Raw genomic sequence first — 12165 nt, 5'->3', positions numbered from 1 at the left:
TCATCTGTGGTATCAGAGCCCGATTCGAGAAAGTGACGGATTCCTTGTATCGAAAGTCTTCCTCACATGACAGTGATTAGGCAGCGTGTTTCATTAGTGGTACAATCATGTGGACGAAAGAGTTTATGCTAGAAAGGGAGCATAATAGATGGACTCACTTGAGGGGGAAGATTGTTATAAGTCTGACATTGTTTAGAAAAGTGGATGTTAACCACTTCATAAATGAGATGACTCATACACCTATCACCTTAAGATTTTGAGTGAATATGTGGTATTTCTCTCACTTGTTTAAGTAAGTCTTTGATCTTTAGATGAATGTTTGATCCAACATAAATGCTTCTCTCTCATGATGACCTGTTACTAAGTGCACATTATACCAACAACGGTATCCTCCAAAGTCAAATACTTAAAATCAGTGAAATTGTCTAAGATTTTGAAATGAAAACGATTAAAATCCTATTTCACTTAAAGTAGAAAAATCAAAAGTGTTTTTAAGTTTGAATTATATTATTTCCTTATTCTAAATTATTAATTGTTTTAAGAAAATATTGTTCGAATTATAAATTACTTTACCATTGAAATGGAATATTAATATTTATTTTTTATCATAATAATTATATTTATTACTACTATTTAGTAATTTTTTTAATTTTTAAATTCTATTTTCAATATCACTATTTATATTTTTTAATTCTTATATAATCGAATCTATTATAAATTAAAAATAATACTTATACAAACAAATGACTCTTATAATCCTTTTAACTTACATTACAATCTTCTATCTTTTCTTCTTCTAATTTGATCTTTTGAATTTTAAAATTTTCATCCCTATTTACAAAATAAAATATGTTTAAAAATTAAGAAAATTCATCAAAACTAAAAAAATATGGAAAAAAATTTATTTTTTAAAAAAATCTACATAAAAAAGCTCAAAAAATTCATAAAAATGCACATTTTCTATTGTTTTTTCACTAATCATGATAATTTTTGTTTTTTTTTTTATAGAAATACGAAACAAAATAAAAATAAAAAACTTAGCTTTTTGTGAAGACTTGAAGCGAAGTGATTCAAGTGAAGCAACAACAAACAAACACTGTGATTCAGGCATTTACATTGTTTGACAAACATGCTTTCTAGGTCAGATTTCAATTTCCCAATTTATCTCTCTTTCTCTTCATTTTTCATTCATTCTCTGTAACTCTCAACATTCCATTATCAATTTACAAATTGATGTTTGTTTCTATGGCCGTAAAGCTTCAATCTTTAACACACCACACTCGATTCCTCAAATGGGTTTATCTATCTTCAACCAGTAGTATTCAACCTATTTCACAAACCATTGAAATTGTAAACCCCAATTATGATTTCGACCAAAATATTAACTTTTTGAGGAATAAGCTTGCCCCAGATAATTTAATCCAAGTTTTGAACCGTACAAGTGATTTAAACTCAGCACTGAAGATTTTCAAATGGGCTTCAATACAGAAGAGTTTCCACCATACTTCTAGTACATATTTTGAGATCATTTTGAAACTGGGTTTAGCTGGAAATGTTGTAGAGATGGAGGATTTTTGTCATAATATGGTGAAGAACAGGTTTCCAGGTGCTGAAGTAGCTCTTGTATCATTGATTCATACGTTTGTTGAGCATTGTAGAATTAAAGAAGCGATGATAGTTTTAGCGAATATGAATTCGGGGGGTTATAAGCCCCCGGTTGAGGTTTTTAATGCTTTGTTATGTGCTATTGTGGAGCAAGAAAGTAGAGATTTTCAAAATGCTTTGTTTGTTTATAAAGAGATGGTGAAGGCAGGAGTGTTACCTACGGTCGATACTTTGAATTATTTGTTGGAGATATTGTTTATGATTGATCGGGTTGACCTTGCTTTGGATCAATTTAGAAGAATGGAGAATAAAGGATGTAGTCCAAATAGTAAGACCTTTGAGATACTTGTAAAGGGTCTGATCGAAAACGGTCGAGTTGACGAAGCTGTTACTGTTTTAGAGCAAATGCTCGAACTCGAATGTCAACCGGATTTGAGCTTTTATTCCTCCACCATACCTCTTTTTTGTAGGGAAAATAAATTAGAGGAGGGAGTGAAGTTGTTTAGAAGGATGAAAGATTCTGATCTCATGCCGGATTCGTCTGTTTATGAGGCTCTAATACCGTGCTTGTGCAAAAACTTGCAGATGGATTTTTCGGTGTACCTGATAAATGAAATGATAGGAAGTGGTATACAACTGAATGAAAATGTGTCTGTTCATATGATAAATTGCTATTGTGAATTGGGGAAAATAGACGAGGCTATAGTGTTTTTAGAGGATAAGCAAGTTAATGAAACTGCTCCTTTCAATGCATTGCTCGAAGGTTGCTGCAATGCTGGTAAAATTCTCGTAGCAAATGTTCTTTTGGAAAAAATGTCGGAGAGATATGTAGCTGATTGTTTATCTTGGAATATTCTCATTAGATGGCTTTGTGAGAACAAAGAGACTGAGAGAGCATATGCACTTCTTGGAAGAATGATCAAGTTCTCGATTTTTCCTGACTATGCAACATATTCAGCTCTTGTGGTTGGCAACTGTAGATTGAGAAAGTATGATGAAGGAATGAAACTATTTCGTCGAATTTGTGCAAGATGTTGGAGTTTAGATATCGCCTCTTATTCTGAACTAGTAGATGGACTATGTGAGGTCAACCATTCTCAATATGCCATTGAAGTGTTTTACTATATGTCGACGAAGCAATGCTCTCTTCATTCCCTCTCCTTCAACAAGTTGATAAAATGTGTATGTGACTCGGGACAGGTCAACATAGCGGTAAAACTATGGCAATTAGCTTATTATTGTGGTATTTCTTGCTGTAATGTCACACAAACTACTCTCTTGCACGAGTTGTCTAAATTAGATAATGCAAAAAATCTGTCAGCGTTCCTCTCACAAATGTTGATTGTTGGAGGCATTCTTGACAAAGAAGCATATTGTATCCTTATCCGTGGCATGATTAAACAAAATCTAGTAAAGGAATGTGTTTTGTTTTTCAATATGATGGTCAATGATGGTTTGGTACCTGATCCAGACGAACTATTTGATCAACTTTCATTCATAGCAAATCATTCTCGGTTATCTATGATTCCTAGTACCATTGAAAAAATTTCCGACAGCAAAAAATTGAGTTCGGATGTATATAACTTACTGATAACTGGCCTGTGGAAAGAGGGTAAGGAACACGAGGCACAGCGATTACTTGATATGATGCTAAAAGAGGGCTGGCTTCCTGATACGGCCACTCATAAATTATTGATTGGATCTAATGTTAGAGAAGGAAGAAGTCAAGCAACATTGTTGTTTGATGATTCTGATTCTGATTCTGTCAGCGATATACTTGCAGAAGGCCTTGGAGATTCATGAAACTTCAGCATTCCATGAAAGGAATCTTATTGCTTAGCATGCGAGTTTCATATTGCGGCTTTGTCCAACAGGGATTATATATTCATCAAGTCTTATAGCAATTAAAACTGCTGGTAAGATGCTAGTTTTATCGATCTTAGTTGCCATGTTACACTAGGTAAGATGTCAAATAACTTTTAATCTGGATATAAATTCACTTGATAGAGTTACCATGCTTTTTTACTGAATATATGAATTTTTCTGCTGTTGCAATAAAATGATCTCAAAATCCGTTAGAAGAGTTTATTTAGTTACACACTTTAGCGGAATAGCATAATGGTTGTAGGCTTCGCGCTTCGGCACAACGCTTTTGGCCTGCAAGCTGTCGTTGACAATAGCGGGTGTAGCGGACGCTATTGCGCCCTAATCAACCATTGTAACCGCTATTAAGGTTTCGCGGTGAAATTTCTCAAAACCTTTTTTCAAACCGTATAAATGCCAATTCGGACCCTTTTAAAAGTAAAACTATTTTCTTCATGTTATGTTCTTGCTCACAAACAATTGTTCTGTTTTTCTTACTTTTGGTTCTGTTATATTATGTTTTTCTTCTCTATTTTAGTTTTATTGCTATGTATTTTAGGTTCCTTGTTTATTAAGCATGACAGTCTCTTTAGTTTTATGTATATATGTTTACTTTCACACCAATTTTTAGTCTCTGCAATGGCGGCTATCTCCCTATCTGATATACCGCTATAGCATTTTAGGGGGTCGATGCTATCTGGAATTAACAATATAGGTTACACACTTTTTGGAATATAACCAGATTGTGTCCATGAATGTGGCAACTCAAAAGAATTTAGATTCTTCTGTATAAGACATAAAACTTACACGCACGTGCACACAATAAAAGCATGTTTTTTTCCCTTGCTGTTTTGTTGATTTGCAGGAGGTAATCTTGCTGATTTATGTTTTGCAGATGACTTTCATTCTTTTATATTCATGATAGCGTTACAATGCTACCAACTGAGTTAAAACAAAATTCCCCAAGCTGTCCTGAAAGCAGATGACTAATCCCATGCATGCTACAGCACTTAGCAGAATACAAGTTGCATTTCAGCTTTGTTTGGCTCCAGTTTAGACCAGATCAAGGAAGGAGAAGGGCGATGATTACCAGGTTTATGCAAATAGGCTGCCGCACTGTTGTCCCTTCTGAAATCTCCCATGATCTATGATGCGAGAGCTTCTACATGAGTTGGATGTGGTTGCTTTCCTTCCCACAAATGTTTATTAAGGCTTCTCTAAATTCACCACAATATGGTAGCAAAGAGATCTACAGCTTCTGCACTTGCAGTAGAACAGAACTTGTAAAGCGCAGTAGCAAAGCAAATTGCACTTGAGAAAGAATTAGGTCAAGCTCCTTCCAGCAATTTAGTACGCGTTGGAAGGCAATTACGAGCATCTCTCCAGCAAAAAGTTCTTACTTTAGGTGGAAATGAAGTTCGAGTCACCTTCCATGAAGTCTGCATGCATATTCTTGGTTTTTGACTCAAGAATGTATGTTAGCATAGCACGTCCTGCAGTCGTTGTCATATTAAAGTATGACGCCCTCTAGTGTGAGGGGTACATCTTGGGAAAATTTGGAGCTACAACTTTAGATTGAAATATTAACAATAGGAGTAAGAGTTTCTCCCAAGACATGTGGTAATAAAAACTTTTTGAAATTATTCTCTCAACTTATTATTAATCATAATTCCTATTTTTATCAGCTAGTTTTTTTACTTTTAGCTATTGAATTTTGCATCTTTCCTTGTTACTGATCTCAACAAAAAAAGTACAAATTTTTTGGTTACAAATACATGTACTACATAAAACAGTTACAGAGAAATTGAAATACAAAGACAAGAGACACAAACATTTAATATAAGTTACTTGTTTTGGGGTTGAAACATGGATTCATTTGTTTTGCTTGGTTTGAATGCAGATAGACAAAGGGGCATGGCTGTTTCTAGAGTTGGTGTTGCTGGGAAATTCTGAGTAAGAGTGCTGCACATTTGATCTTTTTCCTAGTTTATACATGAGGCATTTCGTGTATCAATTCCATTCCCTTGTAAAGCCTCCGACCTAATGTGATTATGCAATTTTATGTACTTTAAATGCCTGGCTGTAATTAGGTTTGAGCTTATTTTTGTATCAGATGTTAGTCCAGTTTTATACTTCTTCATGTTCATTTTCTTTGACTATAAGGTGTCAAATAAGACTATGGTTATCTGAGATTTGAATAACTGTAATTGCTCTGATTATCGTTATCATTTTCATTTACGGATTTAGGAATACTTTTTCATTGGGATGATTTTAAACTTGGGTGTAGCGTATATCATGATTGAACAGCCATGAGTTGCATATCATATAAACCGAAGAACTCATACAAAAAGATGACTGATCTTTAATTTGGATGAATTTGAAACTAAGTGAATAATTTCAGGGGTGCATTTGAGAACACTGATTTATTAGACAGAGGGATGAACTTGATCAACATGTTTTCAGTGACCATTTTCAAATAACATCGGAGACTAGGTTGATATATCCTTATAATTTCAAGGTCCAAGTTGGATATCTGCTCTCATTATAATGTTAATGTATGAACTGAAGTTTTGTTCCTGCAAAACTTATGGATGTTGCAAAGAAGTTTCATTCCTGCAAGAGTTAGGGTTGTTGCACTGTTAATGTTGCTTCTTGTCATATTGGACTCCTCAACATTTTGTTGGAGTGGTTTCATTCAAATTGCCCATGTATTCTGCAACTATTTTCATGGTTGCTCGGTCTATTTTCTTGTCTGCCTTCTCGGAGTGATAACTCTTATGTGATTAATTGCAATATGAGTGCTATAATGTTAATGCTTGATGTTTTGAGGTTGACAGTTGATACTGTTGTTTGGGGATGTCCGAGGAGATTCAAGTTCTTATGAAAAAGAATCTTGTTGATTGCTTGATAGGTTTTTACAAACGTATACTACAGTTTTAATAGCATGTTACTAAGAAGGAACACTTAATTTTCATTTTAACAATGTACTTGTACGCCAGCAATCATCATTTGAGTAGAGACATTTGCAATCATTGCTATCAAATATAATTTAGTGCATGTTTATATTTGCTGCGAGAATTTCAAGAGGACTGGTGAACTATTGTTATTTTGACATTAGCTATATTTTTAAAATTTTAACTAAATAATACTAGTATGTTTTCGTTAAACAAATTGTACATCCACTTACACTTAAATTAATTAGCGACAAGATTCAATTTTCTTATTAAACAGATTCAATCAAGAGTTATTTTGGAGGCTTGCTGATTTTTACATGTCTCAAAAAATATATACAATATCATATAAAAGTGAGATTTCCTTTGGAAAACATCCCATGTGTTCATGTCAACTAATTTCTTCTCCATATATCGTTGTAAAAACTTGAGAAGCTGTAGCTTCAAAGGACGACTTCTTTCTTCTTCTTTTCTCTCTACAATGTTGAAGTGAAAACAAACTTAGATCCTCCAAATATTGGCATTTAGATTGTTTGTCTTTAGGCGGGGAAAATATGATGCAGTTGGAATAATTTAGTTTGTTAAAATAATCACACCTAAAAAAATAAGCCAACTCTTCATATTTTTTTTTTCAATAGAAAGCTTCAAACTTGAGACACACCAGTAAGACTAAGTGGCTAACATTCCAAGCAAACAGAAAGTCACTGTCACGCCGCAGATCAACAGGCTTCTATGGTGGAAGCTGGGGTGGGTGTAGCTGATAGCTGTCGATAATATGGTCGGTGATAACCAGCAAAATGTCCCAAAAGAGAATGAAGGTAGTGGTTCCACGTCTGGTTTTTCGGGTTGATGATTTTTGTGATTAAGCGTTTGGAACATATCGATGAAATTGAAATACAAAGACAAGAGACACAAACATTTAATATAAGCTACACAAATCAGTTGTCAATGAATTCATCACTCTATTCTTTCATTCTCACATAAAAATAAACATTACTTTTTTTATTTTATTTATTTATTTATTTAATTTCGCATTTATTTCCAACAACTCACGACTCCGAAACCACCATAACCAAATAAAAACACAATCAATTCTTCAACCGATTCATCTTCTTCCTTCTATTACTCAACTCTATCTTCTTCCTTCATTCATTTCTCTCTCTCTCTCTCTCTCTCTCAATGGCTAATCATTTTATTTGTATGTCGAAAAAGGATTCCAAAGAGGTTGGATCAAGGAGCAAGAGAATCGGTGGTAGATCACAGAGAAAGCTTGTTACTGAAGAAGAATTGCATCTTCAAGCATTATCCATGGCACTTCAACAGCATCAATTGTCTCAGAGGTTTGAAGGCTCCATGTCTATGAGAATCGGTTCAACTAGCTCCAGAAGACGCACTTTACCCGATTCTCTACAACTCAACAACAACAACAATAACAAACAGGTTCTCAACTTTTTTTCTACTTTTTCATTTCTAAAATTTTGATTTTTCAATCATTTCATCGGTTATAAAAAGTGGGTTTTCATGATTTGTTTAAGATCTAACATGTGTCTGAAAAGGGTTACTTTTTGATTTTTTTTTTTTATAAGCTGAAAAAGGTAAAGGAGACCAATTCACTGTGTTTTTGATTGTTTGCATGTATTTTGTTATACTTTTTACAATACATACATACCCCACTTCCCTGACTTGTGAATGTTAACTCCACTATAGACTCATGTATTTTTACCCTACTTTTGTGTAGGGAACATGTTTTTCTTATTCCTTTTTACTAGTAGACTCTATCTATAGTCAAATATCTAAGGGGACAGACAATTAGGGGTTTTTCATGTTTGGACTCAAATTTTGTTCAACATGTCTATTCTTATACACTAGGTTTGTTTGTGATTTTATTTAAATTAAGTGTATCTTTGGTTTCACTTTTGGGAGATTTAAAGGTTGGTTTGTATGTGTCACAAAATATACATATAATACAAACAAAATATAATATGTCTACATAGCAACCCCCCTCCCCTCCCACCCCACCCCACCTGCTATGTCTGATATCCTAGATAATCATGTAAAAACTTCACCATCCGGATTTATCAAATCCGTGAGATTATCTACAAGAACAACAATTAACTCGAGGCGGCTATCTTGGTCCCATGCAGGAGGTGGAGATGGTGGTGGCAGCACGTCTTTAGCCCGTATCTCAGCATCAGAAGCCCTAACATCAGAAGGCCCCGGAAGATCATAAGACCCTGCAGTCGCTGGTATGAGGCGAGGGTGTGATATATTATGATACCACTCCAAGTAATCATCCTCACACTATGAAGGATGTTGTACTTAAATTGCGCTAGCTCTAATCTTACGGGAAGCGCTGGTGATGTGGCTCAAAAATCATTTGTCAATCCCATCAGCTGGAGCCTCAGCTACTGGACGAGGGGTGCCATGGACAAAACAAAATTGTCGCAGACACCTCTCAAGCAGGTGTCTAGCCACATGGTCCTCCCATATCATATGCCTTGAATACAATGTTGCATCGTCAAATGGGCGATGGGGACGGTGCGTCGAGTATGGTGACCTGACGACATCATTTACTGTCAACGCAACGCCCGCCCGCCCTTCCGTCTTCTCGCAAGTGGAGCACTCGCTAGTACATGTTGGAGTCTCCTATCACAGATGCGGAGGAAATGCTCGTATATCCAGCACTGAAGAAATAAAAAATGATTAATATGACATCCAACAAATAAGTAATAGACTAAAATAACAAAGTAAAAAAAAACGTTAGTATACTTGTAAAAAGCTCAAATAACCAGCTAGTTGTCTGGTCTCAGGCTGGGAAGCAACTCCAAGTGTCGTCTATAGCATAGTCAACACCGCCACTTCCCAAGCTCAGTTTGGTGTGCTTAGGCTACTGAATAGCCAAAGGTAGCGAACATCTATATAAACACCATATTTATCCATAAAGAGAATACATGCATTAGATATAGCATGTACGCCCTAGTAATAGCCTCATACCTCTCAACCTCAACCTCCGCAAGCGCCTCCTCAATCAATTCTCAGTTAATAATCAGTGGGATCTTGTGCCCAGACCCAAATGAACTCATGTGAATGGAACCAAGTGAGACACATATTTACCACTAGTTAATATAAAAAACACAAGCATAAATATTTAACATGCACAATATAATAAAAAAAAAATAAGAGACACATATTTATTATTAATACGTAAATTATGTGAAAAATACTTGTCATTAAGTAATATAAAAAGAAATATAAATTGTGTTTTTTTTTTTTTTGGCTTTAAACACTCTGGTTTTTAGGGAAAAGAGACCCTAATGGCTCGTTTAGCACTCGAGCCCAATTGTTTGGTTATATAAATTGTGCCTTTTAAATATAAAAGAAATATTCAAAATACTACTAGACAAATATTTATATAATAAAATCAAATCTGCTACAATTTTGTAAAAACAAATCTTGATAATACGGTATAAATACTCAAAATTAATCTATTTTAATCCTAATCATTTCATTAAATTATGCTAAAAACTTGTTAATATGTTCGTTTTTGATAAATATAAAAATTTATGATAAAAATCTATCATTAATAAAAAAGAACTACACAAATATTTACAGAAATAATTCTTATAGTTTGGTGCATCTTTTCAAAACAAAATTGCCAACATAATCATTTATTTAAATTGACAATAACCAAACATAATAAACCCTAAAGGGTTCGCACCCGTAGCATACACAGCGGTGTTGGTGGTTGTAGCTGCCATTGTTGTGTACGAAGAAAAGAAGAAGGAAATGGGTAAAAGGTTAAATGAAAGAGGTGAGTCTTTCTGAAACGTATGAAAAGAGGAGTGCTTTCTGAATGAGAAGGGAAGTAAAACGAGGAGAAAGAAAGAAAAGAGAGAAAGAAGCTGTATATATACGCAAGCTGTTGATGACGTCATTAGAAATCGTGTAAAAAAAAAAAAGAAGTTGTAAAATCAAAGGCCACGTCAAGGAAATGCTTTGAAAGCTGGGTTCAGAAAGTGGGAGCAGTTGATAGCCCATTACCTAGCGTTTAGGTAATAATTAGTGTCTGGGAAAATGAAACGTAATCATGGCGTAATGGGAATTAACAAATGTCGAAACCCAAGAAAGAACCGAAACGACATCTTTTCTCTTTCCTAAAAGTCAGTCGAAAGAAGTCGCTTGGAGGGGCAATTTGTTACCCTAGGATTTCGACTTACTAATAAATGGGCAACTAAGGCCCAAAATTGGCAATTGGGCCTCAATTTGGTAAAAAGGCCCTAAATTGGTAATTGGGCCTCAAGTTAATACCTCCATTGCCATTTGGGTCGAAGTAGTTCGACCAAATAGCGCTCAGCAGTCGAAGCTGTTCGACTAGGAAGATCATCTGAGGTTTCAATGTTCGACCCGACCAAAAGGATGCGAAGACTTAAGGATTTTTTGGCTGCAGAAACTGAAGTGGAAGTCGAGAGGCAGTAGAAGTTAAGAGGCAGTTCCAGGCAGTTTTTGGCAGTTCTCACAGGACGCGTGGAAGTCTCACAATTGAAGATCTTGCACGTCGAAGACACGTGTTGACTGATAATCAGTCGACCGTTAGTAGTAGTTATTTTATTTTTCTATTTAAGCAAGTTTCATAGGAATAGTTAGAGGTCGCATTTTCTACATAAACACAAGTAAACTCAAATCTCTGCGCAATAATGAGTAACGAGTGCAACTTTGGAATGTACGTATGCGTACCAGTTTAAATTAATGCAATCATTTTACATTACATTTTATCTTTCAGTGCACATTTATTGCCTCTTTATTGCTTTGATTTACTTTAAAGCCTTTAATTTCAGTGTTTACTTTTACTTTGAAGTCACTATTCACATTTAATACAAACCAAATACACATAATATAACAAAATAAAGCAATCAGTCCTGGAATATTCTAGTTGACTCCGCAAAGTAACCTTTAAAAAGGAAACTAGCGCTTGTTTACCAGTTTTCTGGGTAAACAAATTGGCACGCCCAGTGGGACCCGTCGATTGTTCTTTATTTTTCTTAAGTTATGAATGATATTAAGAAGTGGTCGGAAATTAACTGACATGACTGAAGTTAATACAAATAATTCTGATCTTTCTGGAAATCAAGGAGGTGTTCTGACTGGAGGAACACCACAAAATGCCGCAGATTTGTCCCCAGTTGGAGCAACAAATACTGGTGGATCGACGGCAGCAATATTGGTATCATCACCAACGAATGCACGGTCACCATTTAATCCATTACGATCGCCGTTTCACGGGATGCTACCTCCACCAGGTTTTAATCCTCAGTTTGGAATGCCCACGTGTATGATGCAAGGTTTGCACACAAATCCTTCATTGTATTCTGACAGCACGATGGCTACAAACACATCAAATCTGGGGGGTCGACCCATAAGCGTAGGATATAATCACCAGACTTTACCATCTTTAAGTACTACGTCGATGTTGTCAATTCGACAACAAATGGACGAAAGTAATCATGAAATGGTGAATGCCCTTACTCAACAAATGGGAACTGTTTTTACTCCCATGATAAATAACACGAATCAAAGTTATGAAATATTGGCTGGACAGATGGCCAGAATTGCAGATTTCTTTGGAGCGCCCCCACAACCAAACCTTTCGGCTGCTCAAGGGTCGAACACGAGAGGGGCCGAACCTTTAGGACAAGGAGATCAAATTGAGCAGGAGATACCTAGAATAGTACAAAGACAACAAGATGCT

The 12165-nt window shown here is 35.3% G+C and overlaps 1 protein-coding gene across 3 annotated transcripts; it reads left to right on the top strand.

Moving 5' to 3' along the window:
* Window positions 1-1051: 1051 nt before the first annotated feature.
* LOC131644021 (putative pentatricopeptide repeat-containing protein At3g16710, mitochondrial) lies at window positions 1052-5700 on the top strand. 3 transcript variants are annotated; one of them, XM_058914402.1, is made up of 3 exons: window positions 1052-3521; window positions 4364-5088; window positions 5369-5700. In XM_058914402.1, exon 1 carries the CDS (start codon window positions 1234-1236, stop codon window positions 3406-3408), a length of 2175 nt encoding a protein of 724 aa, XP_058770385.1. In that variant the 5' UTR covers window positions 1052-1233; the 3' UTR covers window positions 3409-3521; window positions 4364-5088; window positions 5369-5700. The 3 variants fall into 3 exon arrangements, with proteins under 3 accessions (XP_058770385.1, XP_058770386.1, XP_058770387.1); XM_058914403.1 differs by having other exon boundaries at window positions 1052-3565; XM_058914404.1 differs by lacking the exon at window positions 4364-5088.
* The last annotated feature ends 6465 nt before the right edge of the window (window positions 5701-12165 follow it).

The sequence above is a fragment of the Vicia villosa genome, linkage group LG1 (assembly GCF_029867415.1).
Source record: "Vicia villosa cultivar HV-30 ecotype Madison, WI linkage group LG1, Vvil1.0, whole genome shotgun sequence".
Taxonomy (NCBI): domain Eukaryota; kingdom Viridiplantae; phylum Streptophyta; class Magnoliopsida; order Fabales; family Fabaceae; genus Vicia; species Vicia villosa.
This window is presented reverse-complemented; position numbering and strand designations above follow the sequence as displayed.